At 38.9% G+C, this 15,289-nt stretch overlaps 2 protein-coding genes across 4 annotated transcripts in view; one reads left to right on the top strand and one right to left on the bottom strand.

The window, feature by feature from the left end:
* LOC118425619 (GPN-loop GTPase 3-like) overlaps positions 1 to 5,946 on the bottom strand; it is a 31,118-nt gene extending 25,172 nt beyond the window's left edge. Inside the window, exons 1-6 of one of the 2 annotated variants that reach the window (XM_035834580.1) lie at positions 5,759 to 5,946; positions 4,894 to 4,996; positions 4,231 to 4,339; positions 3,575 to 3,662; positions 2,582 to 2,661; positions 284 to 397 (exon numbers count right to left, since the gene is read on the bottom strand). In XM_035834580.1, coding sequence (XP_035690473.1) covers positions 284 to 397; positions 2,582 to 2,661; positions 3,575 to 3,662; positions 4,231 to 4,339; positions 4,894 to 4,938 — 436 coding nt within the window. In that variant the 5' untranslated portion in view covers positions 4,939 to 4,996; positions 5,759 to 5,946. Of the gene's footprint in view, positions 1 to 283; positions 398 to 2,581; positions 2,662 to 3,574; positions 3,663 to 4,230; positions 4,340 to 4,865; positions 4,997 to 5,758 lie in introns of those variants that run through there. The other variant, XM_035834581.1, reaches the window with a different exon arrangement.
* A 185-nt stretch (positions 5,947 to 6,131) lies between these two features.
* LOC118426082 (actin-related protein 2/3 complex subunit 3-like) lies at positions 6,132 to 14,980 on the top strand. 2 transcript variants are annotated; one of them, XM_035835340.1, is made up of 8 exons: positions 6,164 to 6,262; positions 8,191 to 8,232; positions 8,818 to 8,911; positions 9,276 to 9,349; positions 9,537 to 9,605; positions 10,227 to 10,353; positions 13,515 to 13,609; positions 14,162 to 14,980. In XM_035835340.1, the coding sequence occupies exons 1-8, from the start codon at positions 6,257 to 6,259 to the stop codon at positions 14,222 to 14,224; spliced, it is 570 nt and encodes a 189-aa protein (XP_035691233.1). In that variant the 5' UTR covers positions 6,164 to 6,256; the 3' UTR covers positions 14,225 to 14,980. The 2 variants fall into 2 exon arrangements, with proteins under 2 accessions (XP_035691234.1, XP_035691233.1); XM_035835341.1 differs by lacking the exon at positions 8,191 to 8,232 and having other exon boundaries at positions 6,132 to 6,262.
* Positions 14,981 to 15,289: the final 309 nt, after the last annotated feature.

A 15,289-nucleotide genomic window follows, 5' to 3' on the forward strand; every position in this document is an offset into this window, starting at 1 on the left:
AAGCATGAAATTCTGATTGACCAGAGATACTACTACGTCATTTGTGGTCACAGTCCTTTACTGTGACCTCTCTGGCAGTACTTTTGGCCCTCAGGATACCTTAGAATGCATCATTTTAACTTAAAATTCTTGAAAACTCTGTATCATGGAAGGTGGATGCCCCCGGCCCCCCTACAATAGCCGTGCCTACCAGTATATCACTTACCGCGACTTGCCAAGAAATTCGTACCCCCTATAGTAAAATTCTAGCTAAAAAAAGCCTGGTGAAGAAACGTGTACCTACCAACCATGAACTGTGAGTCAATGAGGAAGACAGCACAGACCCTGAAGTTCCAGTGCTGTAGTGTGTCCACTAACTGTCTCATCACAGGGATGTGTGTGTACAGCTCAATCTGACCTGCAATGGCACGGGGAAGTTCAACCATTAGTTTAGAGAACCCACGGCTTCTCTTATTCAAATCCCTAACAACTTCATCCTTAAACAGAGAAGGTGGGCGCCATAGACTTCCTGCAACGTATGATCCACTGCTTACGTGTTCTATCTGCATAACGTGACGTCATGACAGCAGTGGATTGTTCATTCCTTGACAAAGACTGGTGGTGTTCAGTCGAAAATTTGGGTGAGTCCAATTTTTGTGTTGGATATTACAGTTAAACTACCGTATATTCTTGAATAAAGTACGCACTTTTTGGATTTTTCAAAACTGAAAAGGTGCTACAAGTTGTTGCCAAAGTCTGGGTGCGTACTTTATTTGAGGTTATTGCATTGATAAATGGTAAAAGAGCCTAAAGTAAAGCCAGTTGTAGCTGCACTTCCAGGAAGGTTTCAAAACATACACATTGGAGTTGTCTTGGTGTTGTCTTACCAAATAATTGTCTAAACATAATTTACATAAGACTGGCATTTACATACAATCCTTTTGAGTTAGTGACTTTGACAGTTGTACAACTGGTTTTCCCAGTTAGATGTACTAGCTGAGTTCTTCTGCCAGTTCATTCTCGGTGATTTTTACAAGTTGCAGTTAGGCAATCCACAAGTTTAAAGAGACAATGACAGTGTAACCCCAGGTTATTTCATGCAAAATAACCTGAGGAAAACATCATAAATTTGAATTTAACCAGTTCAAGGTCTGTCCAAATTGATGGAGAGGGGGTGCGTACTTTATTTGAGTTTTTCCATTTTACCTTTCAGTCCCACAGATCTGTCTAAGACTATGCCCCAAATCAGGGGTGCATACTTTAATTGGGGTGCGTACTTTATTCGAGAATATACGGTAGTTATGTTTATAATGACTTCTACCAACACAGATGAACTTTCAAGTTAACTTCATCCTTAAACTGCAACCAACACATTGTCATAGATGAGTGGATGACTCTACATATACATGTAATCTTACCAGTGCAGTTGAGCATAAGGGGTCTCTATGCTGTGATTTGTATCCCCTATACTGTGATTTGAGCCCTATGCTGTGTTTCAATAAGCATAGGGGGCTATTCTGTTGTTTAGAAAATAATGTATAAGTGTCGGCTTTATTTCATGGCCCTAGAAATGCAGGTAATGCTTTTTCTGGGGGTCATAATTTTGTAAAAACTTTCAGGGGTAAGATGCCCCAGATCTCCAACAAGGCTTGGTCCTGTGCCACTTGCCACCTGGTTTGGCTGTACTATAAGATGCCTCCTATGCTGTGAAACCAGGGTTGCAGCCAGCCTGAAGTCATTTTCTGTCCCCTTGATTTTGAATGGAAATCCTATTGAGCGCCGAAGGCACAGTGTGCCTTTCCAAGGGGTGTCCGGGAGCATGTTCCCCATAAAATTTCGACATCTATTCTAGACCCTTTGAAAAGCCATTTCCTGCATTTTGAGCTGTAGATTTTTAGTCTGGTAGACTAAGCCGTTCAACGGCATTTGTTCTGGTGAAAAACTCTCCAAGGGTTTCAGGCTGAATTTTTTTTACATATCCATTTTTCTCTGTCACAGAGGACGGAATGGGCAAAAAATTTTTCCGCCCCCACCTGCAAAATTCTGTCAAAGGACGGAAGTATGGGCGCTGGCTACAACCCTGTGTGAAACCATCATGGTAAGAACTAGGGGTGGGTACCGGTACAGAAAATTCAGGTCCAGGTCTGGTTCAGGTCTGGTTCAGGTCCAAAGGATCAGGTCCAGGTCCGGACCTGAACCTGGACCTGATTCAGTATGACTCATACCAATGGTCCATTTCACTACAAAGAAATCTGTTTGGCGGAGTATTAGACTTACACTGGCGTCTTAAAATCATAAAACGCTAACTGCACATGTACCATTGACTGTAAAACCTAGTAGAAATTACTATAAACTCTTAGACTCTACTTCACTCTTGTTATTTTCTTCCACCTGCAAGTGCCAAAACGTGTAAATGCCTGATCAAATAATCTGTTAATTTTCTAATCGGTCCAACACCCGATCCACCTAATTTTTCAGGTCCGGTTTTACTGGACCGGTCCAATAAGAAAACCAGTTTTGTACCGGTACGCTGCACTGGTACCCAGCCGTAGTAAGAACCCTGATATCTGTGTTATTGTACAATGATAACAGGTGGCCTCACCTGGGCAATCAAACAAGAAGTAGTCATCCTCTCCTTCACCCAGCTCCTCTTCTAACCAGTCAAAGTTTTGGATGAAATATCTGTAAAAGATGAAGAAGAGAAATCATTTTTCTTCACATCCCCATCTAATATTAATTAGGCTAACTTAGCACTTTAAACATGTTTCTTCAAATCAACAGAGATATTGAAAATATAGCTACTTATATTATATTCATACAGGCAAGGACTATTGTGTATACCAAAATCTTTCAGTTTACTATAATAATTAGTAAGTATTTCCTGCTGACAGCATTAGGGCCAGCATCAGGTTAATGCTAGATGCTATTAACTCAATACATTTTGTTGCACTTTCCACTTCCAATACATGTGAACAAACATATGCATTTATGTCATACCTGAGACGTGCAAACGGTCGATACGGGTGTTCCGGACTGGGTGATAATTTCCGTATGAGACAGGCTTTAAGTTGTATCACACGGGCTTCATTCGAATAAATCGAACTGTTTCAAGCGGACCGAGTGCGGCTCCATTGAAAGTTCGAATACCTGATTTGGACGTTGGAACATTGCTGTTGTAACACTTTTGTTTGAGGGCACCAAATTTGTTCAACTTCTGTCGCATTTCGCATAAAAACAGGGGTTTTGTCAGGTGGGTATGACATAAATAAAATACAACACGGTGTATTCCGCATCACCCTCGGTCCCAACCCTCCCGCGGGTGCGGGTCAGATCACCCTCCGGCCTTCGGGCGATCCGACCTGCGGTCGGGCTGGTACCTTGGGTGATACAGAATACACCGTGTTGTATTCTATATATATTCTTACTCCTGGAAAGAGTACATGTAGAAGCATAGACAAAGTTCTACTTCCAGTATTCTCTATCATAAATTCTGTGTGTCTGGGCTTTTCCATGTAAACCTGAGCCCCAGACTCAATCATTTTGAGACTTTGACCCAATATTATCAAGTAAAGGTTACATACAGGGTCTAACTTACTCCATACAGAAGACCAAGCCTCCGTTTGGGCCGAATCTGAGAGAGTCATCCTCCATGACATCATCCACACTGATCAGCTCACGGATGTCTGAACACAACAAACGTTTATTTATTTACTTATTTATTACATTTAATGGAAGGGTAACATGGTTTCCTCATAAACTTTATACATTTGCAGGTATTAATGTAAAGATCAACAACAGCATGTGCAGTACAGTGGTTAGTGACCTTGCCTCTGGACCAAGAAGCTGTGAGTTTGACTTGCAGGCCAACATGCAGGCTACTGGAAATGGTCAGTTTTTAGAAGGGGACATTCCACTGTACATTGTACTTGTTAAAAAGAGCTGAGTTTCCTTGGTACAATGCACCTCTAAATACTGCACATAATCATTGGTCTTCTCTGTGACAACCAGTGGAAGAATACCTTACCTTAGCAGTGAGCTAAACTGGATCTGGATCACTTTCTTTTGTTCAACCAAAGCCAGATGAAAAAAAATAACGAAATCATATTCAAAAGATAAAAATCAACAACAGACATGGTGATAAAATCATACAGCAAACTTTTTGTTTTTCAAAGTTAATGACTCATGTTGAAATATACTGTTGAGACTCTATATGAATACTCAAATGTTGATACTCAAACATTGCTACTTTACCTGCCATGACTGGATAATCAAAATACTCCGCTGCAGGGTCCAGGTTCACAACACGCACGCTTCTCCTCAGTGCCTCACAGTGTTTCACAATGGTACTGCAGTACGTGCTCTGCAAAAGTTTGGTATCTTTTTATTTCTATTGAATCTTGAAGCCCCATGCAATGTCTTAGTCAAATTTGGGCAAATATCGATTATAAGCATGTTCACAGATCCAATTGCACATGTGCAGGTCAAAGGTGAAGACCCCAGATACATACGGCCATGTGGTGCATTGACACACCTGATCCCCTCGATCTCGGAAGTTAAGCAATGTACAGTCCGGACAGTACTTGGATGGGAGACCACCCAAAGGACTACCGGATGCTGTAGCCCGACCAAGCATTCCACGAATTCGTCTTTCGGAAGGGACATAAAACGGGGGTCCCGTTTTCAAGGATGCGCCTTGATGTGCATGTAGTAATTCAGCCTCATTACTGACACTTTGGGTACCTAATGGCTGCAAGTAATACACCAGAATCTCGTATACACAAAACATGTCTGGAGGGATGTTACCTGGCTATCTTAATATCCCAACACTAGTCTACACAATAGATAAATGGAACACTACGCAAGTGCAGTTAGACCTATGAACGCACTTATTAGAAGTCACAGAAGAGGTCCAACCTTCCCACTCCCCGCGGGACCCATCACCAGCTGGGCGTATCTCATCCTGCTGATGGAGTCTGATGTCTGTAGTACCTGCTAGTCACTCCTCAAAGAGGTCTTCCTGGGAGTTTAAGAGTGCGACAAATATTCATCATTTATTGATGGACAGGGCTATTATGTTCCTGTCAATAGTGAAATAAGGCTTATTGACAGGAGGCACAAGAATAGCTTTGCGAGAATGGATGCAATATGAGCTGAGGGATCGTGATGAGGGATCATGATGTCATACTGACGCACTGGCAGGCATAAAGCAGGTAGAAGGCAAGGTTTTTTTCTTCTTCTTTTCTTCTCCTTTTAGTTAAGGCAGCCGACTTCAACTTATTAAAGATTATGGTGCTTGTAGTATAAAGGTTTACTGCGAAGCGTGGGCAGTAACGGAGTATTGTAACAGGGAGGGAGGAACGGGAAAGGAGGGAGTTAAATTTTGTACATATGTAATTTGAAACTGTCTAGGGTGGCGCTGAGGTGAGGGCTACCTGTGCTGGGAGACCGCTCCAGTCCTTCACAGTTCTGAGAAAGAAGGCAGACAGCTGCTTCCACCAGACGATAAGAAGAAGAAGGTGTTTTTACCCTGACAATAGTGCAGGAACGTCATGTTAAACATGATAGCCTCGACCGATCAGTTGGTCAATCTTGCATGTACATGTATAGGCGCAGCCTACTTCACCTAGACATCATCAAGGTATCATCAAGGTATGTACATGTATACATGTACGTTCACATGTACTTGTGCACATGTGTGCACGTAACGTTACATATGTACGTGCACACATGTGCACAAGTACATGTGAACGATTCGGAAGTCCGAGCGAAAGAAACCTACCTTTTTCAGTCTATAGAGTCATTCAAATGCAGCGTATCTTTGCCCAAGGTTATCGTGATCAAAGTCCACACCGTAGCATATTCAAAACAGTGAATACAGATATGAAAATCTAAAAATTATGACCCAAAACGCGTTGTTTTTATCCCGACGCGGCCATTTTGAACCACATGACGTATTGGGATATTACATTACCAATTTGAGGGGTGTTATGACCTTAACATATCTAACGCTATCAAAATTATTTCAACAACAAAATGCAAGCTATTTTATAAAACTAATATATTTTATTATATAACATATATTTGAATGCTTAGAAGCATATGCTAGGAGCAATTGAAATTTTAACATGTTTTTATTTCTGCCCAATCAAAAGTGGAAGAGTCTCAGGGATTCTGGGTCCCAAAATGATCACATGATCCACTTCCGCCTCCTGGGCGTATATCTTTGCTGGAGTACTGAAGATTTTCTAGATTTTGTCCTAAAAAACACACCACAGTCATGCCGGTAAGGAAACCTTTCGTTGTCTCCGTGTTCTATAAAACTTTAAGATTAGCCATCAAGTTAGTAATGTGTTATGAGTCGAAAGTATCGCTACTTGTGGCAAATTTTCCTGAGCAACAGTGGAAGCTCTAGCATGCACTGAGTCTAGTAGTAAGAGGAAATGCCGGTCTAACTCTATCCTTAAATACGAATATTGATTTAGATTGACCATAAATTTAATGTCTGTCTCAAATATAGAAATGTAAACATTTAGCAGATTCATCTGTAGTTGCCATCAGTCCAAAAATTTCGTCATAAGACTAGTGTTTACACGTACGTACACATACCTTACTTGGTTTTATCTGTTTCCTTGGTTTTAATGTGATTTTTGGCTCATTATTGTCATGCAAAAGCTGAACATCTCTTACCAGCTTATGTTTACTTTTAAAATGAATTGAAACCAAAGAAGACAAACTGACCATCAGTTACTGGCCCTAACAGGTGTATGAAGAAGATCCTGTGTGTGAATGTTTATGGGCATATTTACCCTATTTGTAAAAGTGTGTTTGTTCAGTTGTGGAAATTCAATACCCCTAATAAAAGAGGAAGCTGTGTTGTTGTGCTCTTCTATCTTGAAAGATGATTTCTGATACCTCAGCAGTCATTTACTACTGGTTACCATCCCTTTTTTTTGGAGGGTGACAGAAACTTGGCAACCCTATGTTTGAGGGAGCTTTTGATGATGCATCAAGTTATTAGCCTTTAGCATCAATCTGCTTTTTGTAGAAGCAGGGCTCGAAATACTGGGTGCATGTGCACCCAGGTGCACCCAAAATTGGAACTGTGCACCCAATTATTTTCTGTGGGTGCACAGGGTGCACCCAAATATTTTCTTAGGTTTATGTATGTAAAGATACCAAAGTACTAGTACTAGTTAGTATACAACATATTCTTGACATCTAAGTTAGAAAGATAATAAAAATGTCTGTCATGGTACTTGTTTAAGAATTTGATAGCTTGTAACTCAATATTATTATTAGTTTATTACTTAAATTTAAGTGGTGCACCCAATTTTTTTTGGTGCACCTGCACCCATTTTTTTAAGCTGGGTGCACCTGTGCACCTAATCCCAAAAATGAATTTCGAGCCCTGAGACGAAACCAACACACTTATTGAGAAGGGTTGTGGATGTGGTGACGCTGTGTGTTTGGTGAAAACACAAGATGTAGCAAAGCCTTTAGCATTGATCCTCTGCTCGTAAAAGAGCCCAGCACACTTATAAGAGTACTAGTACTGGTGTGTTTGGCCAAAACACAATACATAGCAAAACCAGCAAAACCACATTGCATTATCTACTTGAAAAGCATAATGCTTGCTAGACCATTTCCTTATTAGTAATATTACTGGTCTCAGTCTATGCATAAGATTAGCCTTTGAAGTTCAAGCAGTTTTGCTCAATTATTTTACTAGAGTAAAAGTAAAATAAATATTTCCTAGTCACCTCGTGGATTTTTAAAAGAATACTAATACAGAAAGTATTAATCGTCCATATAGCTAAGTTTTATATCTGCCCACAAATAGAGCTTACTGTCAGTAATACTGGAGTTAGGGGGTCTAGTTAATGTAAAGGAATTAAATGAAATTTTCTATTATTAGCTTATACGTTTGTTTCTCTTCTTTTATGCCAGCTATAGTTTTCTGTGCATTCTTTCACATTTTGTCACACATTGTGTTCAAATGCATGAAATATTTAGTATAACTGCTTACATTTTCTGTATCACTTCAGCCTTCATTGCTGATTAATTCTATATCTGCAATTCTTTCATGCATTGCTTGGTCACAATTGATTCCTTGCTTTAATTTGTTAACTTTTGCTGCCTCATTCTTCGATTCCTTTCTCTTTGTCCATTTCTTTTCTTCACCTTCTGTTCTTTCCCCTGTACCTGACCTAGCGCCCTACTCAGATACTGGATACAAGAAGACGGGGAGACCAGGTGTAGATAAAGGGCAACTTAAGAACTTTTCTTTTCTCAAGCAGCATATAGAGAGACATACATGATTGTACAGAACATGATAGACATTGCTGATGGAATTTTAACTTACTGCGTCTGAAAATTGGACATGTTTTGTGTACCTTATAACTGGTTAGAAAATAGCTAGAAAAGAATCACATATTTAGCATATGGGGAACAGAGAAGTTTTAAACAAAATCCATATGTACATTTGTGACCTGGAATTGAAGAAGCCATCTGTGCATGTACATGTACAATATGATAAACATAATTTTATGTATGCTGAAGTTCATTTTTACATTTCAATGCATGAAGATCTAGATGAAACCATGTTTTTTTGGTGTTGTTCAACTCTGCATTTACTAACAATTACAAACTTCAAGTGTAAGCATGTATGTCTTGCTCAGAGTACAAATGAAGACTTGCTTGGAGTAGAGTGTATGTACTGTATGTCCCACATTTTTAAAATGTGTGGCAAAATTTCTGATACCCAAGCCAAGGGCTTGTGTTGTTGTGAATTGTCTTTATGATTGATACTAATCATGTATGAATGGTTTCTACCCACAGGCCTACCATTCCTCGCTCCAGTCCACCCTCTCCCTGGGGAATATGGCCCTTGTGCCCCTAAGGACACAGTTTAAAGGACCAGCACCCAAAACAGGTCAGATAACAGTACATTGTACGTCAGGGTTTTCATTAGGTTACCTCGATGTAGGTTAGACATTCATGTGATAAGATACACCAAAAAGCATTTACTCAAGCAACTGGATATGATTTTGGAAATGGTCAGACATTTCAGATAGCATCCACTATATTTATTTTAATCAGTGACTAATAATGAATTCATGTAAAGCCATCATTTTTTTTTACCTTTTTTCACAAACCAATAGAAAAGTACTGTTGTTCTCCTCCAGAGTCCATTGCTTGAGTCAGGTATCATCCTAATATATAATAACTGAAAGGCAACTACTGGTACCTCCACAAAATGAATGTCAAATGTTTGCTTTTTGCTTTTTTTTGTTCAGGAGAATCTGACATTATAGATGAAGCTATGCACTTCTTCAAGGCCAATGTTTTCTTCAAGAACTACGAGATAAAGGTGAGTACAGCTGTCAGTCAATTCTGTACTGTTATTAACTGTACATTCACTTACTAAATGCATTTTTGTTTTTTGAGTAATGTAATGCAAGGCAACACATTTTCATCATAAATGTTGCAAAAATAAAACCACTATGAAAATTTCAATACTCACAATGCATTTATGAATGATCGCAATTTTTTTCCAGAGTGAAGCAGACAGGACGTTGATATACGTGACCCTGTACATCTCCGAATGTCTGAAGAAGCTTCAAAAGGTGAGTAGGGTCTGTTTGGGCCTTAGTGACATTGTCTATCAAAGATTGACTTTATGTGTACATCAAAAACTAGTGTACTTGTAGTATGACATTGAAACTATTTGTGTTTGTTGCATGTAGAATTATGTACTACTAGTAAATTACAATCATATTTGCAGTGAAATTTTTCTCTCTTTGAATATCATTCTTTGATTCTTCTTGCACTTTCCAAAGGTGTACAGAAAAAAGGAGTTGTATATACAGCGTGCAAAATACCCACTTGCACACTTGCACATTGCAACCACTTTTTGCTTGGTGCAACTTACTTCTAGACTCAGGTTGCACAGGGTGCAACTTAGATTTTGAGCCTCAGAACTCGGTTTTGTTGTCAATTTACTTCGAAGAAATAAATGGACCGAGGCAGCTCTGTTTCATATCAGCCAAACATGTATGTATCATTTGTACCTTTTTTTCAGAAATTAGTGAATTGTAGGTGGTGCAACTTGAAATTCAGTTGTGCAACCTAGTCTTTGCCCTGGGTTGCACCCTGTGCAACCTGGCTTAGAAAAGTATTTTGTACACTGATATACATGATGTGGAAAAGTTAAAGACATGATTGTATGTTGTAACTGCCCTTTGCAGTGCACATCTAAGAACAATGGACAGAAGGAGATGCACACGTTAGCGCTCGGCAAGTGGCCCATCCCTGGAGAGGCTGGCTTCCCCCTTAATGCCCTGTATGGTAAACCTAAGGACAGGCAGGAAGAGGGTATGTAGTCTTTTATTTGCTTTGTTTATTTTACATAACATAAGGCCACACCAATTTAATTTCTTGGTTCACGGATTTTTTCATAAAAAATATGGAGCGAGAGGGCGAAATAAAAATGAAAATTGTAAAATAGTTGGGGTAAAGGTGACGGCTAATCCAAAACATAAAGAAAAAAAGCTTTCAGCTTGAAAAAAGTACAAAAACACCATTACTGTACATTAACAGCACCTGTACTCACACTTTAAGGAGCTTATAATATAAAGGCCAATTTGCTACACCAGAAAGTTGGTGAATGGTTTCATTAATGGTGAAAATTTGCTGAGTGGTAATTTTTATTTTTATTTTTTTTTCCAAAAAAATAGGAGCGAGCGAATCCGTGAACCAAGAAATTGAATTGGTGTGGCCTAAGCAGTAAACTGCCTTTTAGCCTTGCTTTTAGGTACATGTATAACACACCAGTTTTATAGAATATATATATATGGCCTCCTTGGGTCAGTATTGACCATGGTAAAATCCTAATTGATATCAGCCCTGCAGCGTTGACTATAGCTAAACAGTCCTATACGAGAATGACAGTCTCTGCCACATAGGGCACATCTGTAAGCTGACTCAGGTCTGTTGCAGAGTTCTTATATATAGAGAGTAGGTAGGTTTTAAACTAGGTACAAGCTTAAGCTGCATAAGACCGGACTGTAAGGTTTGATCCACGCACATTGGGAAGGACCCGTACTCTTTTCAATAAATGTGATGGGTGCTTTGACGTGGTCGCGGTTTGGCTGCCCTCAAACATGGGACTGACTTTATGTACAATCTGACAGGATGTTTTTGTAAACAGATGTTGCTGCCCAAAGCGCCACAAGGCACGATAGGGGAACGTTTCACATTGTCTTTTTAGCTTTTCAGCCTCTTAGTATGAACTCGGACTGTAAGTAAGCTAGCTTGATAAAGGTGACATGATTATTCGTTTTTGCTTGGACATTCATGTTACTTAGAAAGCGAAAACTTATTGTCCCCTTTTCAATCTGGATTCAGAAAAAACTTTAGAACAAGCGATAATGTTTTTGTGCTTAAAACACTGATTGACCAACAAATCTCCAAACCTGCAGGTAAACTATATGCTTGTTTCGTTGATTTCCGCAAGGCGTTTGATTCTGTGTGGCGGAACGGTTTATTTTACAAACTTTTGTCATCAGGTATAGGGGGGAACTTCTTCAAAATCATTAAATCAATGTACTCTAACGTAAGATATTGCGTAAAAACACCAAATGGCCTATCACCATACTTTCAATCATCATGTGGGGTGCGACAAGGGTGTAACCTTAGCCCCCTCCTCTTTAATTTATATCTAAACGATCTTCCTAACATATTAAATTCACGAGCGTCTGATCCTCTCATTCTACAAGACACACCCATCAACAGCTTATTCTGGGCAGATGATCTCGTTCTTCTATCAAAATCTGAATCAGGCCTGAAGGAATGTCTAAGAACACTTGACCAATTTTGCTCCATTTGGAAATTATCAATAAATGAAAAGAAAACTAAAGTAATGATATTCACAAAAAATGGACGGACAAACAGTCAACATTCTACATATAAAATACAAGGCCGCACAATTGATATTACTACTTCTTATACATACCTAGGAGTCGATCTAACCCCCTCAGGTTCATTTAACCGCGCCAACAAACAGCTAAGATTGAAAGCTCTTCGGGCTTCCTTTAAACTAAAATCACTTTTATCCACAAATTTCAATCCATCCATTCGACTAGCACTTGACCTATTCAACAGTTGTATCAAACCAATTCTACTATACTGTGGTGAAGTTCTTGGAACTAACGCTCAAGGTAGAGACCTTATATTCCATGGTATAGAAGAAAGTCAAAGTGAGAATACCAGAGATTCAATAGCTAGGATCCTCAGTACGACACTGGGATCAGAAATTCACATCCTCAGAGCTTCTCGTATCGGCAAAACATCAGACACTTCCACACCGCGCCCTGTCCTTCTTCGATTTAAAAAATACAGTGACAAATTAAACATTATCTATCAATCAAACATACTTAACAGACAAAACGTAACACTACAGCAACCAACAGTATCCTATGAAATTGCGGATTTAGAGTTTGTACTATTGAACTATTGCAAAATTACTCTCGGCGTTCCCAAAAGCTCTATTAACGCCGCGGTCAGGGGTGAGCTTGGAGTTTTTCCTCTATACATTGATTCACAAACACAGTTGATAAAATATTGGCTTAGATTACATAGTCTCCCAAATGACAGACTCGTAAAGAAAGCTTACAATACTTCTGTTCAGCTACAACAAGACTGGGCTGTCCATGTACAAGACATGTTATGTAGACACGGCTTCCAAACTGTTTGGCTCAACCCTGCGGTGAATGCCAATCAGTTTGGAAATTTATTCAAAAACCGCCTGATAGACACATTTCTCTCTGGCTGGAGACAAGAAATAAGAAGTCTAAGCAAACTTAGTACTTATTGCAGAATCAAAAAAGATTTCTGTTTTGAAAATTACCTTTCAACTGTTCAAAACAAATCCTTTAGAAATATCATTACGAAACTAAGAATTAGTGCCCACTCCCTACAAATCGAAAAGGGTAGACATCACAACACACCAGCCAGTGAGAGACTGTGTCCAACGTGCCATGATAATATTGAAAATGAATCCCACTTTATAATGGATTGTCCAACTTATGATAGAGAGAGACAAAAAATGTTACAGTCTATTAAATGCAAATCTGATACTATGTTACCACCTACCAAGACAGAAATGTTCAATATGTTACTATCATGTCCTGCTGATATATCTGCCTATGTCGGTCAATTTATATATAACTCATTTAAAAAACGTGACAATATTATACTATCATGAACCAGCACATAATGATAGCCTGATTGTAAATATTATATACCATGTGTAAAATAGATTAGTCTCTTAGATTTTTAGATACTAGTAACTCATGTAGTGTTCTGTTCTGTATGTATTGTATGTTCAAGTTGCCAAACACTGTATCCTTTACAGTTGTCGTGCAATAAAGTTCTTCTTCTTCTTCTTCTGTGCTCAGCTTATAAGACTGTTGTCGGGTCTTCATATGTTTTGCATCTTTCTTGATCTCATGTTGGTGCTTCCCTCCCCTCCCCAGATTCCATGCAGCAGTACCTCCTCCAGTTACGACAGGAGACCGGCATGAGGCTGTGTGAGAAGGTGTTCGACCCCAACACTGACCAGCCTAGTAAGGTGAGCCATACCCTGAATTAGAAATCACCTGTTAATACTGCTGCATACCTATACACTGGACCAGAACTGGACTTGTAAAACATTTAGGTAAAGTTAAAAGAAACCTATTTGAATAAGCTGCAAAAAAGAACCAGGAACCAGATTCAATTTGTATACAGATCAATTTGTATATGGTCTCTCTTGTATGAGGCATTATAATCCACAGACTTACTATAGACCATTTTGTCCAGAGGCATACCACAGTTAAAAATACCAACCTGTCACAGCTGTCATATTTTTCAATATTCCTTGCTCTCTAGCCTGGCTCAGTAGTGGAAGCTTTCACAGTTAGGGTATTCAAAGCCAGGTAGACCATCTGCTCATTGTAACTCACACACACATACATACACACATGCAGGCATATACATACATTCACACACACGTGTGCGCACGCATACGTACGCACAAGCAAACACACACACATGCACACACACACGCATGCACACAGCATTATTGAACGTAACCTTTAAGCTTGAGACCTGTAAGTTAACCCTGTCTGTTTGTTTTCCTCAGTGGTGGATGTGTTTTGTCAAGAGGAAGTTCATGGACAAGAGTCTGTCTGCACCGGGCATGTAAGCTTCAACCAACAACCAAGATTTTCATCAATTTCTTAGAAAAAAGATGTTTCCAATCTTCCTTTCTTTGTACAATGTACCAATAAGGCCACATTGATATGAGTATTGATATTATAGTATAGATGATACCTCTTGCATCGCTTTTTGGAAAGTGAGGAAAGAGTTCGCAAAATGAGACAAGACAGATGTATGCATTTTTATAGTTTAGTGTTTTCAATATACACTTGTTTATGATTGAGACATTTTTTATATTAGTACATGTTAGCAATTGAAAGTAGATTATCTGACATAATTATTTTCAGTAAGACAGTAAGTGCATACATACACCATGCATACAAAATGATACTTTCCCATTTATATCAAGGATTTGAATTCAATAAACGCTGTCCACATCAGTTTGCTACAACTTTCTTAATAAGATTTTGTTCCAATATATGCTGCTTTTCTTCATTTTTCCATAGTGCTGTTAGATTATTATTTGTATCTAGGGTAAAGTTACCAAGGATTATATAATATACAAACTGTCCAACTATGGCCCAAACCTTTACATAGTCCTATATCTTCATTCAAAATCAATATGCAGACTAGCTAACAGGTTTTATTCCTGTATCATAGAACATATAGTGATGGGTCTGGTAGTTGGAACATGAAAGAGGTAAAGTTTGCGGATAATATTTTGATTCCAAAATTATGCATGCCTGATGACATTTGATGCCTATGTCAATAAATACTAGTACACCATTTACAACGAAAAGAACTCTTTGTCTTTAGTTTGTTTGCATTCTTGTCTACTGTTACTTAAAATTGACATTATAAAAATCTATTGTCACAGTTATCAAGTGCCTTATTTATTATTGTATTAGCAATGGTTAGGTGCATATCAGGGCTCTAGCCAGGTCGAATTTTTTTCCGTCAGCAAATTCCCATTGTCGCAAAAACACTATTCCAGGAGTTAGAGAGACTGAACTGAGACCTTGAAAAATGTTTTTTTTTTAATGAGATTATTGTATGCGAAAGGGCACCAACACACTTCGTCAACAATAATAACAATAGCCTGTAGCTTCCA

This window comes from Branchiostoma floridae, chromosome 11 (genome assembly GCF_000003815.2).
Source record: "Branchiostoma floridae strain S238N-H82 chromosome 11, Bfl_VNyyK, whole genome shotgun sequence".
NCBI classification, from domain to species: Eukaryota; Metazoa; Chordata; class Leptocardii; order Amphioxiformes; family Branchiostomatidae; genus Branchiostoma; species Branchiostoma floridae.

Bases quoted from the DNA above. Each gene is read 5' to 3' on its own strand.
- LOC118426082 (XM_035835340.1), top strand. The intron at 8,233-8,817 runs GTGTAGATAAAG...TTCTACCCACAG, and splicing joins CAAGAAGACGGGGAGACCAG to GCCTACCATTCCTCGCTCCA. The intron at 13,610-14,161 runs GTGAGCCATACC...TGTTTTCCTCAG, and splicing joins ACACTGACCAGCCTAGTAAG to TGGTGGATGTGTTTTGTCAA.